This window comes from Eublepharis macularius, chromosome 5 (genome assembly GCF_028583425.1).
Source record: "Eublepharis macularius isolate TG4126 chromosome 5, MPM_Emac_v1.0, whole genome shotgun sequence".
NCBI lineage: Eukaryota > Metazoa > Chordata > Lepidosauria > Squamata > Eublepharidae > Eublepharis > Eublepharis macularius.
The window spans coordinates 115076601-115091966 of NC_072794.1; the positions used below are offsets into that span (position 1 = coordinate 115076601).

At 40.3% G+C, this 15366-nt stretch overlaps 1 protein-coding gene across 2 annotated transcripts in view; it reads right to left on the reverse strand.

Annotated features, from left to right (window-relative positions):
• Positions 1 to 9156: 9156 nt before the first annotated feature.
• Positions 9157 to 15366, reverse strand: part of SLC41A1 (solute carrier family 41 member 1) — a 48042-nt gene continuing 41832 nt past the window's right edge. For both annotated transcript variants that reach the window (XM_054981151.1, XM_054981150.1), the window contains one exon: positions 9157 to 12188. In XM_054981151.1, coding sequence (XP_054837126.1) covers positions 12003 to 12188 — 186 coding nt within the window. In that variant the 3' untranslated portion in view covers positions 9157 to 12002. The remainder of the gene's footprint in view (positions 12189 to 15366) is intronic.

Here is a 15366-nt window from a genome sequence, read left to right on the forward strand (position 1 = left end):
CTATTGTTAATTTAAGGTTAGTGTATTTATGGAATAGGGGAGGGGGGACTTCTGTGTATGAAGGCTGCAGTCTGGTTCGAATCCCACTCTGCCATGGAAGTTCACTGGATGACACTGGGCCGGTCACCCCCTCTCAGCTTAACCCTACCTCACAGGGTTGTTGTGAGGATAAAACTGAGGAGAGGAGAACGATAAAAGCCACTTTGGGTCCCCATTGAGAAAGGTAGACCATAAATAATAAATAAAATCCTAACAACATTTTTCCTGGGAGTAAATTCCATTGACTAAAACAGCATTTACTTCTGAGTAGACCCACTTAGAATTACTCTCAAAGCTTTCCCAATCTCTCTGTATCTGGAAAAGTATATTTGCTATATTCCTGTTTGCCTTTTGCCTGACAAAACATTCTCTAGTTAAGTAGATAACAGTGCAATCCTAAACAGGGATACATCTTTCTAAACTCATTGACCTCAGCAACTCTTTTGAGGCTTGCAGTGCAAATCACCCACACCATGGCCGTGGTGAGGAAGGAGAATCACATTTTCTGAAAGACTGGCAGGTACATTGTGAGACAGAAATTTGGTTGTAATTAAGACCCTAGGAATTAATTAGGAGATTGGTCAAGCTGATGGAAATTGAACAGGTTGTCCTCTGATTTTATACTTTTATCTCATATTAAAAGCATTTCTGCATAAGTGAAAAATAGCACAGAAAGGGTATTTTAGCGCCACGAATAAAACTGGTAAAAATAAGGACTTAAGTGAGAAGAGCACCTTAAAGGCTGACACAATTTTATTACAGTATAAGCTTTCATGAACTAGTGCCCACTTTTTCAGGTGCCATGCAGTAATTCTTCATTAGGCAAGCTTGTTATATACAGTGAATTTTTAAATTCATTAGTTTTGTTAAGAGTTAACACTTATAATCATGGGGGTTCTGGGGTTTTTGTCTTAAATATATTCAAGACAACACTCTCAATCGTTTGAAGAATCTTGGTCCAGTTCCTCCTCAGTTCCGTGTTTCTTATTGATAATGAAGTGTCACACCTGTGAACAGCCCTTTCTAGGATGGGAGATCCCAAATATTTTTGCAGAAATACCTTCAGAGGCTCAAGGATGTACTTAACATTTCCCCCCTCCCCACTTCCTTCCTTCCTTCATAGCTAATCAGGATTAATTCAGCCTCCTCCACCTTATATGGTGCTGTTCGTGCTGGTGCTTTCTTTTAAAAAAAACAATTACTTGTATTCCATCACTTCATTGGTTTGCCTTTCTTACAACTCTCTAGAAACCATCGAGATACAACAAAGGTCAGGAAAAGCAAGGCCCTACGTGGCAGGGGCAGGGGCAGGGGCAGGGGGAGGAGAGGAAACATTTTACCAGAGCCTGGAGGTCTGTAAAGGCCCAGCCCAGGCTGTAATCCATATTGCCATGAGAAAAAACTGAGGATAAACTGTAGATAAACTGTAGATCATACCTGAGCATATTCATAGAAACTTATTTCCTTGTATCTATGTATCTATTATTCAGATCCTGTGAGATTGGCTGGAGCCAATCGGAACAAAGCAATGCTGCTGCTGCTTCTGCTAGGATTTGCAGGCTCAAAATATATGTGAGCGTCTAACTCACATGCTCCATGCTGCTATGTCTGGTGGTGGCTATAATACAAATCAGGCAGCTAGAAATGTAAGGAGTAGAGAAAGGGGAACAAGTTAAAGAACACCCATCTGTGCTCCAATTTTTCAAATCAGACAAGGCCTTTCTGCAGTCATGCAACAGTGCAGTAAGTAACTAGATCCAGAGGAGTTAGCCGTGTTAGTCTGTAGTAGCAAAATAAAAAAGAGTCCAGTAGCACCTTTAAGACTAACCAATTTTATTGTAGCATAAGCTTTCGAGAATCACGTTCTCTTCGTCAGATGCATGGAGGGCAGAAGGAAACTGGTCAAATATAGAGGAGGGGAGGGGAGGGGGAAGGAGGAGAGGGGGGATGTAAACAACTCCTTTGATATGGAGATGCAAACAGCTCCTTTTGGTGTGGGGATCAGTTTGCTTGTGTAAAGGTTCAAAGGAGTTTGCCGTGTTAGTCTGTAGTAGCAAAATCAAAAAGAGTTCAGCAGCACCCCTAGACTATCCAATTCCACTGCAGCACAAGCCTTCGATAACCACAGTCCTCCCTGCCAGATGCATCTGACAAAGAGAACTGTGGTCCTCGAAAGCCCACGCCAGGTGCCACTGGACTCCCCCTGACCCCGCCTCTGTAAAGGAAATCAGTTACCTGTGATAATGAGTAACTAGGGAAGCAGATAAACAAAATCAAGATGAAATTGATTTCAATATGAGTCTGTGGCAACAAATTTTCAGTGAAGTGTGCATAGCAAGATCAGTTCCAGGCAGAATGTGCTCAAGCCTCCCCATGCCCACTATGAGGCTCCTCTTCTTGCCCTCCCACCCATGTACCCCTACCTGCCTGTGTATCCTTCCTCTGCCTGCTTGCAAACTCTCCCACCACCTGCAGTCACAGCTGCCTGCATACCCTTCCTTGATAGTAGTGGATGCAGCTAGTAGTGCTACTGCAATGGCCACCAGGGATGCTGATGCTTTATAAACCACCCACATGCGCTTCTCCAGCAGCGCTAGGCAGCATATGCAGCTGGGAGAAGAAGTGACAAAGCACTCACAAGCAGGTAGTGGAAGGATGTGAGTGCAGGTACAGGCATCAGAAGAGATGCATGAGTAGAGATTTGGCAGCAATGGGCCCCACCAGAAGCCACAGGCCCTAGCAGCTGCCCCACATCACCTTAAGTACTGACATCAGCCCTAGTGCATAGCCCTGCAGATTCTTTGCACACTGCCAGTGACTGTAGAATAAGCTGAAAGACATTTAACCATGCCAGTACTCATCAAAACTGCAGGTGTTCTACACTGGGTCAAGAATAGTTAAGCCACCTAGCCATCTTGTCTCTTGAGTATGAACTTGAAAGAGAAAATTGCTTTGGGGGCCTAGTTCATGATTTTGCAATGAAAAAAGGCCAGGAACATAAGTTTTTAAGTTAACTGGCCTAATCTTTGCAGCCACATTGGTCCATTATAATTTTTTTTAAGCCAGTGACAAGATAATCCCTTTTTAGTGACCAAGAAGTTACAAAATAGTTAGCAAACTCAAAGGACTCTCAGGCTGGGTGTTATTAAACAAAAGTAACAAAAGTGGGAATTTTTCAAAAATGTAGAATATGTAACAGCGATGTTATATCCTAAACAAACTTCTTTCATGGTTCATGAAATTGTATGTATGGGATGAGGGATTGTGGTATTGGTTGGGGGTCATTTTATAAGATTGTACTAGGTCCTCCACAAATAATGCTTGGGCCATGAGAAGGAGAAACAATATAAAGATTTAAACTATGAGTACACATAAGACTTAGACCCCCAAATCTCCTTGCTTAACTTGGTCCTCAGTTCTGTATCCATTGACAGCTTTCCCCTCTATTGTTTATCAGGAAATATGAGAGGTGTTTGCCTATCTTGGAGCAAAAATAGTTTTAGATATACTGACAATTGAAGTAACATTTTATTAGGTCCTGCAAAGATAGGGAAGACAGCTGGACTTCATCTATTGCTTTTCCTTAGGAGCACAGCCTTTTACACAAGATTTTTTCCTATCCCTTTTCTCTCCTGCCTACAGCCATACTGGGATTCCTTGTATAGGATTTGCAATTTAGCTTAGGACTGTATGTGAAAGAAAATGTCAGAGAGACACAGCTAGTTTTTTTTTAAATAAAGTTTTTTATTTTTACTAGAAATAGGGAATACAGAATAGAAGGGATGGGGAAGAGAGATTCATATTATACAAATCTAATACATTGCACCGTTCAATCTAATATATTTCTTATTACATCATTATATTCTGCAGATCAGTTATTTATTTGCAAATTTTTCCATGTATTTTTAGTATTGTCCATAAAGGTCTTCTTAACTAAAAGCTAAGTTTCTTCAATCTTCTTTTGTATCCAATTGTAAAATGGCTCCCAAATGTCATTATGTATTATGCTATCAATATCTTTCAATAAACTCAAAAGTTTATCCATTTCAGCTGTCTCAAGTATTCTTTCAAACAGGTTTTCTTGCGCTGGGATGGCTGTCATTTTCCAAAATCTCATGTATAAAATCCTGGCTGTTGTAATTATGTTCAAAATCAAGTGTTTTTGGTTTTTGTGGTTTAGTAAAAAGAGTTCCAGTTTCAAAGGTAGAGAAATCTTGAGTATCTGTTGAATCATTCTATGAACCATCTTCCAGAACTCCACTGCTTTTTTACATGTCCACCACATATGGAAATATGAACCTGGGATACTTTCACATTTCCAACATTTATTTGACATATTTAAAGACATTTTAGCTATCCTAATGGGAGTTAAATGCCACCTATAAAACATTTTGTATATATTTTCTTTCAAAGAAGCCGATTTTGTCATCCTTAAATTGCCCTTCCACATTTGTGACCATTGCTCTAAATCTATTGTGTGCCCCACTTTCTCTGCCCATTTTATCAAAGTATCTTTAACTTCTTCCCCCTGTAGTTTTACATGTAGAAGCATACCATATATTTTCTTTATCATTTTAACATTAGTACCACAAATATCATCAATATTTTCATCTGTTTCATAGAAACCCGTTATCTTCTTTGTATCTAGATTCCAATTGTGCCTGGCCCCACCATCCCAACTCAATATCTAAATCTGCCATCTCTTTTGAGTTTTTTAATAAACCACCTGATTTCAGTAATTCCTTATGAATGGGGGCTTTCCCCTCTTTTTTCAAGATGGGCTGTGTAAATGCTTCAGTTGGGGACACCCATAGGGGAATTTTCTCATAGGTGTATCTTACTCTTTCCCAGACCGACACTAATGCCTTCCTTATCCAGTGATTTTTGAAGTATTTGTGGTATTCCCATTTTTTATACCAGAGAAATGCATGCCAGCCCATCAGTAAGTCGAAACACAGCTAGGTTTTTGAATCTATGTTCTGATAGGTGGTTCAAAAAGGAAAGACCAATCTGCCACTCTATCTCCCTGGTTTATAGATACCTCACATATCACAAGTTTCCAAAGATTTACAGTGCAGTCTTACTCTCCCATCTAAACCCATTGACATTAGTGGACATAGAAGTGTGTAAGGATTGATTCCCTTGCACCCCAGCCTCACAAAAAACAGAATTGGCAACTGAAGTTTTCACCAAGGTCACCCTGCCCTCCTCGTTATCTGTCTTCAGTTTTGGAAGGAATTGGAAAGGAAAAAAAACCTCGAGTATTTTGTGAGGCGGGGGTGGGGGGTGGGGGGAGATAGAAGTGTGTTCTCAAAATCCAGCCCTGTTATTTAACAGACTCATGGGCTGAGCCCTGGCAAAAAAGTAAAGCAGGGAAAGAGCCAAGACTGGAGGTCTTATGGGATGGAAAACAATTTTATAAACTGTTATAGAGAGGGAATAAGGAGAATTCCATGAACAGTTTTGTGGGGAGAACTGTTTTGCTTGATAGCACATTATGCTGGCAAAAAATCTGGCCCATTAATTTCTAAGACTACAGTATTGGGATTTGGATCTGAGACCATCGTAGCATTTATTCTGAAAAATCTAGTGTAAATTAGACTTACAAAAAAGAAAGCAAGCCAGCAGCAGCCATCCAAACCAAGCAGAGAACTAAACACATCAGCCATTTACGAAATAAGGATGACTGATGTTTATGCACCAGTGAGGAAAGCATCAGGCAAACTTCCAAAGAAAGGGTAATCCAAAGAAACAGCCCTTTTCTTGATCATTACCAATCTTACTTCAAGTAGCAGAGGAACCCAGGGAAAGATCTCTAATCAAGGCCCCATCACGTCCTTGTGTCCCACATATGTCCATCTCAGCCTTGCCTTCCCCAATGCCACTTCTTTGACCTGAAAAGTCTCAGGAGCTACTATTTACTTCATTGAGCAAACTTACGTGTACTGACAGATATGATTCTCCAATAGGGCACACAGCAGCTTCCTGGGGCCATTTCAGGTCAGGAAAACAGCAGAGTGGGGGAAGCTTAAGAAGCCTCTTCCCACAGAGAATCAGACTTGCAAGGCATGCAGCGCTTATACTCTAAGCATGTTTTGTCAACAGGACAGGAGTAGGTACTTTTCTGAGAGAGACTTACCACAGCCCAAACAGTTTAGAAGCTATATAGGTCAAATACTGCACTTTGAATTGCTCCCGGAAACAAACTGGAAGTTTTTGAGTAGAGATGGGCATGAAACTGGGAAAAAACGGAACGAGAGTTTCGCACTTTGTCTCATTCCACAAATTACAGAACACGAATTTCCATGAAATTGTCCCTTTTTGCGATACGATTCATTAATTTCATGGTCAGAACCCAGGGCACTTCAATGGCCCCCTTCATACCCAGAGATGCCAAACTCGCAGGGAGACTTCAGCAGGCTCTCCTCCAGCCACCCTCCAAGTAGCTCTCTTCAGGCTCTCTTTGCTGACTTTTCCCTCCTGGCCTCCTGTTTTCTGCCACTGCTGGAAGAAAAGTCAAGCAGAGCAGATCTGCTTGGGTTTTCCTCTCTTCAGGTTCTCTTTGCTGACTTTTCCTTCCTGTCCTCCTGCTGCTCTGACATGCCCTCCCCCTTGCCTCCAAGCTCTCAAAGGAAAAGCCGAGCAGAGCAGATCTGCTCATGATCTGTTCCAGGGAGCTTGGGGGTGGAGGGGTGGGAAGGCACGTCAGTGCAGCAGGAGGATGGGAGATAGTCAGTGAAGGGTTCCTGAAGCTGGTGAGCAGCGAGCAGTGGCAGAAGGAGCTGCTGAGGCTGCCGCTACTCCACCATCTCATTCTTAAAAACGGAGAAGGGAAACAGAGGGAAAGGAATCTCTGACTACAGTTCCCAGGTAAATTTGTGCAGACCCGCATTGCTCAGCTCTCAGGTTGGCAGGGAGAGCTGCCTATGTGGGTTAAGATTGGGGTTTCCATGGCAGCAAAAGGTCTGCAGACATTCCAGGCCTATGTTGCCTAGGAAATCAATGGATCGGCACCAGCCTGTCTGCCAGCATGAAGCATTCACGAATCGAACAAATCAGCCCCCAAAGTTGTGGAGTTCATGAAAAACGTAGCTCCATAAAACACGTTTTCGTGATACATGAATTGGCCCGATTCGTCACGGAATTTAATTCGTATTTTGATTCATGCCCGTGCCTGTTTATGAAAGCAAGTATAACCGTTAGTGTGTTGAGCAAATCCCTCACTCAACATCATGAGTACTGAGCTCCCAGAAGGTTTAGGCACACAAGATCCAACTCAGATCAAGACAGTAGTATGAGGGTTTGTGTGTGTCAGCCTTTCCACTACCATCTTCCACAGTCTGAAATGGTCCTATGGAGCTAGTGCCCTTTGCTCTGTTGGAAAAACTTTTATCATGCTCCAGTGAGCAAGGTGAGCAAGTTTTCTAAAAATGCTGAGCTCCATTCTCAGAACTTCAGTGTATCATCTAGTTAGGCCTTTAGCCTGGGTTGCCTTAGGCCTAACCTACCTTACATGGTTATTGTAAGGGAGCAAATGGTGAGGATATATATGTCAACTTGAGCTCCTTTGTGATAAAAAAGGCATCTATAGCTGTTATAAAGAAAAAGGCGATACTTTCACGGTGGCAGATCTCTATCAGAGCATTTTAGACCAGCTGAATTTTCTAGGTCTTGAAAAGCAGCCCCACATAGTGAATTACAATAAAAAAATTCACGTAACCAGAACATACCAGTACTGCAACTGGTATAAATAGAAGTTTGTGAAAGATGCTTAGAGACATGAAAGCAATTAAGCTCTGTAGGTAAAGTTGTGTCTAAAAGCACCGTAACCTATTAATTTGGTCCAAATGGGAGTGCCTCCTGGTCTAGCATAGATTACAAAAGTATCTGGGTTCAACAAGGCCCACATCAGTACTTCCAATGACATGGCTACAGTAACAAAAGCCACTGAAATGAGAATCAATTCACCTCAGTTCCCTTATCTAGGTATATAGGAAATGGAAAGGAACACTGGTAATAACAAAGTACGCTTCAGTCTTTGCACTGTAGAGCTTCTAGGACTTTTATTCAGATGAGCCCTAGCAACAACTGTAGCAAGGCACAATTTTCTGTATGCTATGGGCTTTTTCTTTAAAAAAAAGATACTGATTATATGCAAGTCTCTTATCCTGACAAAGCAGGGGGAGCATGCGGAAGTAATTAGAGGCCTAGGTAGTATTGATTAATTGTGAGAAAATGGAAAGCTCATGGAAAATGTTTTCCATGCCAACTATAACAGGAGGTGGTTGTGGGTTTCGCATCGCTAGACTGTGGCACACATAAAAATGGGCAAATCAAAAGAGTTGGGCAGCAGCAGGAAGAGTCTGAAATATGGATTGTAACTTATCAGCAAAATCTTTACTTGTAGGTTACTAATTTCTTTTAAACAAAATAAATAGAACCAGAAGCCTTATAAATAAATGTAATCTTTATTTTACCAAATATAATTTATCAGTTATGTTGGCATTTATTAATTCAGTTATATCAACTATAAATAATTAAGAATTCTCTTAACAGAAGTGTAAACCATTCATTTTCATTTGCAGCCAGATCTAAATATACATGCATTTGAGTGCAACCGATGAGAATAAAATTACTTTTTAAGAAATTCTGTTTACCTACCCCATTCTTACCCCACCCCCCCACCCCCGGCCAATTTTTTTTTTTTTTTAGGGATATCACCCAAGTAGCACTAAGCACTCGGGTTAAGTATTAAGTATTAAGTATTAAGTATTAAGTTAATTCTTAACTTAAGTATTAAGTTAAGAATTAAGTAGCACTAAGCACTCAGCTTCTGAACCTTGGGCTAAATCTTGTGACTAAGACTGGGAGAATTAAACACTTTCATGAGATGCACAGACACAGACCATAACTAGGGGAAAACAGTAATCTAACAAAATATTTGTATGAAGTTTCATGCAAATACCAAAAGCTTGTGTGGCAAGAAGGTAAAAACTCAAGATATATCCACACAAACTGGCGAGACAAAGTTCATTTTAGAGGTTAAGGAGGCAATGATCAAAGTCTCAGAGCTGTATAAATTCAGACAGAATGTTTCAAGTTATTTTATGAAGGTCTAATCTAGAGCAAAACCAAAATACTGAAGGAGGTATTCTGCTGATTAGACTTCAGATTAGATTGTCAGAGGTAGGGCGACCCTGAGGTTGTCGTCCGCATTACTGATGTCACCTAGCAATGGAAGGCTTACCCTACAGACACCTTTGCACACTGGTCCCAGATTTCCTGTTTGGAACATATTAAGCCAAGATTGCAACATAAAGGCCACAATCTAAAGTAGGCCTACAGAACTGGTAAGAGTACTCTGAAGTAGTTCAAGCATTGCTGCCACAATGGTCCTACGGTCCCTATGTTGTTTTAGATATAAATTGCCATTCAGAGCTATCATTCTGATGAAGCCTTTGGAATTTGAACAATTCTGCCAAATGCTTCAGTCCTAAATCCATATTGCATGGCAAGTCCTTATTATGATCCATAAAGTACTAAGGCTGAAACAATGTACTTTCTTATGGAGCTTATAAAAGGCAGGACCAGCCAACATTCTGAAGGCAATATCTAATTAATATAAGATTGAATTAGGCCCTATTCAGAGTTGTCAGTCAAATCTGGGACCCTGGATTTACAGAGCACTCTTAATACAAATATAATCACTTTTATCCTTCCTGTTCACCTTTGGGAAAGAAAACACACACACACAGAGTTACTGATGCAAAAGTGGGAAATACAAAGTAATTGTGCTGTAGGGAAATGTATTTAACTAGTGAACTTTAGAAAAGGCAGGCATAACCTACAGCCAAATAAAATTTCTGTAATTTTAGATTTACATCATTTTCTTTAATACTGAAGCACAACAGACATCTTCCTGACAAGGCCACTGTGTTTGGAAGACCCTTTTATTCCTGTGGTGAATGAAAAGGATCCTCCTTTCACACATTTCAATGCAAGTGAGAGCAATTTTGGCTATTTACACCAATGTGAACTGAACTACATACAGCTGTCCCATGTGCACAACATCTGAGGTCGGGACTCAAAGCTCCTCAAATTAGCATTCAACAAGCCAGTTGCATGAAAGGGAGAAAGTCTTGCTAATACAGCAGATCCGTGCAACCCATCCTCTGATTTCTGATTCCCCCTGGTGGCAGGTCACTTTCTGAACAGCTGGATACAGTGAACAAAACATTTGAAGTGTTTGAACTTGGTTCCTAAAATTCAGATGAACTGAGGATATCTGAGATTTAAGAAAAACTTTCCCAACAAAGCATTGTGTCAGTTTTTGGCCAGATGCACCATTGTAAGTTGAACTGTATTTCTGTAGACTTAAAATAGATCAAATAATATAGGAGATCCAGACATCTCTCTCAAACCAGATGCAACATGAAAGATCACACAGTGCAAAGGCAAGAAACATGGCCAGCACCTGCCAGCATTTAGGGGGTAATCTCTCAGAAGTGCAGTTGCATAAGTCCAACAGGTTATTGAAGGTACAGACCCGTAAGGTTGACCTAAACTTCTACACAAATCCCTAACTCACAAGGGAAGAGCTTTCAACCGTGAATGTGTATGAAGGCCTTTGCTACAAACCAACTGCATTATGGTATGTTAGGATTAATATGAAAGATGCTACTCAAGAGTGAAGTCAATGTGTGGGGTTTTATATCTCCCCAATAATCTTGTATTTCTTTCTCTAGATGTTGTGTAGATGCAAAGCTCCCTCGGTTTAGTGTTTAGCAGCATTGCTCTACATCTAAAATTTAGACTTCACTTAGTACTAGGCATCCAAGACACAAATGCTGAATGTTCCAATCCAATTAATTCATAGTTTTTTAGATCCATGTGGACTATACATAGTGCATCCAAAGTGGCAATATATTTTAAAAAGGCAATAAGTAAATAAGTGTCCAGGGAACATAATCTGCTGTGTAAAACAGTAAAAATCCAATCTTTAAGAATGGAGATGGGCAGTAACTTGTGTTTAATGGAACACTGTTTTCCATTGAGGAATGACATGATGCCATGGAAAATAATACAGCTCTCAGCCTTTTCAGGAGGCTAGAGTAGGATTTCAGTATATAAAATGGCAGCAGCTTGATTGGTGAATCTATGATTGACATGAATAATAGCCAGTACTAAAGGGCTGAACACTGGATAAGCAAGTATTCTAGAGCTGTGCTTTCATGGTCTTAGCAGATTTGGAATGCTTGGTGCTAGGAAGCTATATTGCTGATTAACTCAACCTCCATTCAAGATCTCATTCATCAGCAAAGGAAAGGATGTTACACACTACAGCAAATGCCAATTTTGCTATTCACCAATAGCAAACAGCTGGACTTCAGAACCAAGAAAGTCAAAGGCTTGTGGTCAAAATCAGACAGAATATTAGTGCAAGCAAGCAGGCAGTGGGTATGCATTAAATATGAAGTAACCATAAACCATTTAATCAGTTTCAGAACACAACTGAAAATATAAGGTGAAGAACTCTTGCCCCTAAGCTTAATAACAAAAACCAAACTGAATTGCATCTCAAACAATTAAAAGAAAATAGACAAACAAGTGGCCCTTTACATCTAGTGTCTTCCATGGGTGCAGAATGAGGGAAGTGGGGTTTCTTTAAAATATGAACTGTTGATCCATTTTCTATTAGTTTAGATATTAATTATGAAATTGCACTTGGTGATTGTCTTTACACTTTGTTCCTTTTGCCCTTCTTAAAACTATTTTTTTCTGTACAAACATGGCTTGAAATATAAACCACATAAAATTCCCATTGAAAATAATGAGAATCCAGTATCAAAGTTAAAGTCCCAAAGAGAGACAAAGGGTGGCAGTAAGGCTAAGGGGGCAGGGGAATGTCACTGAAGGAGAAGAGCTGAGGAGTGGGGCGGGGGGGGGGAGGAGGAAGGATGCCTCTAATCCCCCACATCTGTGTCCCGGTCTCCAATGAGCCAGAGGATGTGGAAACTGAGTGCCAAGAAACCCGTCCCAAGCAAGTCACCCAGCGCCGTCAAATAAGGAATTGAAAAGTTGTCTGGGTCCAGGCCTCTGCCCCACATCCAGTGGACCATCCAGTCAGCAATGTAGAGAAGAATAAAAACCTGGAAGACAGAAACACGGTGGTCATATATCTAGGCATTAAGGTAGATTTTCTTGAAACAGCATGTTAAGACTTCTATATTAGTACAAACTATTTGTCTCTACAGCCAAGTTCTGGGTTCACAGAGAGGTTATCCAGCATGTTATGCAAGTGTGAGACTTGATCCAACTTTAAAAGTCATGTACAAGAGCTGGTCACTATGCAACTGATGTGAGCTGGATACTAGAATATAGTAGGGGGAGGAGAGATAGACATGAAAGGTAAAATCCTCATTTCAAATGGCAGTGTAAACAATGGCAGACAGCTGCTGCTTCTGCCCCACTCATTCCCTTTAGCACATGAGCTTACCAATCAGCGTGGCAGATGATGCACCTCACTGATAGCCACAAAAAGAAGCCAATGGCCCACACCCTGCTTGCTGTTTCCTTCTCTTGTTTGGGGAAGGCAAGAAATAGAGATACAGAAAAACCACCCTAGGGAGGTGGAAAGTGGTCAAGACAGCCACTGGCTTCTTCACTTGGTCTGGAGGCTGCAGTTGTGGCACTATAATGGGAGTTTGGTTTTTCTCTGTCCTCTGCAAATTGTGTATGAGGGCATGTGTGTGTGTGCATGCAGATACACACAAAGTATTTCACTGATGGAGGCACTGCACACACTAAGTTTTCAGAAAAGAGAGTTTACAAGGCAGTCAAGAAGGTTCTCTGTTTTCACTAGTAGCACTGCAGGCACCAGCTAATAAGGGCTGTAAATGTTCCAGATCCACAGTCCTTACTGTACTCTCTATCGCAGTAGAAGCCCTATTTATGGACCTCCTACTACATTCTGAACACCACATCCTTGGAACAATAGCTGTGTCAGGGGAAACACTATTACAGAGAACAGAGGAACTTCAAATTTTAAAAAAGCGTTTGCTAGCCAGCAAAAGCTTCTAACTTCAAGTGCCTGAGAGCCTGGCAGGGGGCTTTGACCTATAGTTAGTAGCTCTATTTCTCTTCCTAGTGACTTATTTCCACCTGCTTCAACTCCCCACCCACCCACACAAACAGCTACTTCAACTAACATTGAGGGGGAAGCCAGAGTGGGTTGGAAGCTCCCCTCCCACATGGTTTGCCCAAGAATTATGCGAAGTCCAGATCACACAGCAGACAACTGAGTGTAATTGGCATTTCCAGAATTCCTTTCAGAGTGACTCACATTCCATCATTCATTCCGCCCAACTTGTCAGCTTATAGGTGTACAAGATAAGGCTTGGTCCTGAGAGGGATCATACCCAGCCACCTCATCTCTCTGCAGGTAGGCCGATTTGTACCATCCTGTAGCATGCAGGCTCCCTGGCCAGAAAGTTTTACTTTCAGGAAAAGCTCCTCAAAAAAATTTAACCTCATATTAGAATACACCCAGTCATCCTAAGTTATTAGAACCAGAAGTATCCAAACATCTGTTGCTCTTTTAATGACAATTTCATCTCTATTTGCTTGCAAGACAGAAGCTCCAAGCTATTTGGAGGGGATACGGAGAGAAAAGTCTAAACAAAGTGAACACCACAGATAGTTTTCCATTTCAACCTGCAAATTAAAGACAGAACTTCAGAATGCATAATTTATTTATTTTAAGCGACTATATCATTTATTCATAAAGGACAAGGACATATGCTGAAGCTCAGAAAGTCCAGGTTGAAATGAACAATCCATTGGAAAGCTACTTCTGCCATCATTTTGGCTTCCAAAGGATCTTCACGTTATCTGCACAATTTCAAGCATGTATTTGAAGCCATTAAAAAGCTAGAAAAAAACCAGGAAAAAACATACTGAGATTTTCAGGGGGAAAGTACATCGAGTTTTAAGGAAAGCAAATTTCAAATTTGCCATTTAATGATGGTCATAAGGAGGCAGCACTGGAATAAATAGGGTAACAAAGGATCCAGGCATAATACATTTCTTTCATTAAATTACAGAAAAGCACTTTAATTATTTTGAGTGCTCATTCCACTTATTTTTAGGAAAATATCTAGAAAGTTGTATAAGCAAACATCTATGCCTGGTGTTTGGAACAACTTGCAATGATGGGTCCTAGAAGTCTCAATGGCATATAAGATGGAACACTGTAGTTTTTATAGCAATATTACAACAGCAATAACTACAGGGTTCAACTTAGATATTCCACTGGAATATCCCACTGTCTCTTTTAACTATGCTGTTTCAAATGCTTTATATTGCAATTTCAGTTTCAATTGGTTTAGAAACGGGCCACATATAATGGTTTAGCTTATGGTCACTAGTTAAGTGATTCAGCAGAAAAAGTAAGAATATTTCCTTATAACAGTAGAGGATTTGCCATATCCTGATTGCAACATAAAATGGAGAGATACTCCACCTATATTCACCATTACTTCAATTACTGAAGAGTATTTAAGATCTATGTCTCACAAGCCTTGCCCTCTGTACCCCACCTTCAGAGGTGAGGCTGGTGGCAACCAGAGACAGATTTTTCAGTAGTGTCATCTCACTGGTAGAATGTGGTTCCCCTTGAGGCTTGCCTCGTGCCTACATTGCTTTCTTTTAGGTGGTAGGCCAAAACATTTCTGTTCGTTCACCCATGTTTTTAATTAACTTGAAAAAATCTCCACAATTTTAATCTGGAAACTTATTTTAAGTTGTCTATGGTGTGTTCTTATGATCTATGTTTTATGCTGGACTTTTAAAATGCTGATTTTGATGTTAGTTTTTATTATTTTTATTTTGTAAGCCATCTCAGGCACGTTTTTGGAGAGGTAGCATATAAATAAATGTTAAAAACCTGGTTGGCCATTTAGTCACCATAACTCAATTAATTATGTAACGTCAGTGGTTTACTATACAGCTTCACGAAGAATGTTTGAAGTAACTGATACTTATGACTGAGGTAATCATCAATATCTGCAAATTAGATCTTTTCTAATGTCTCAAAGGTGGAAAGCATATACTTAAAGAATATGAAAAATCTGTGTTTGTAGATGATTAAAAATACACTTATTTTAAAGTATTTGTTCTGCTTGGTCATATAAATCTTATGTCATACAAATTTCCCTAAGTCTTGTGCTAAGTATCACAGAAAACCGTTTCAAAAATGTGACAGTGATATTTTTTACCATGGAATTAAAAAAAAATCTAAAGCTTGATGTGGACACTATTCAAAGAAAA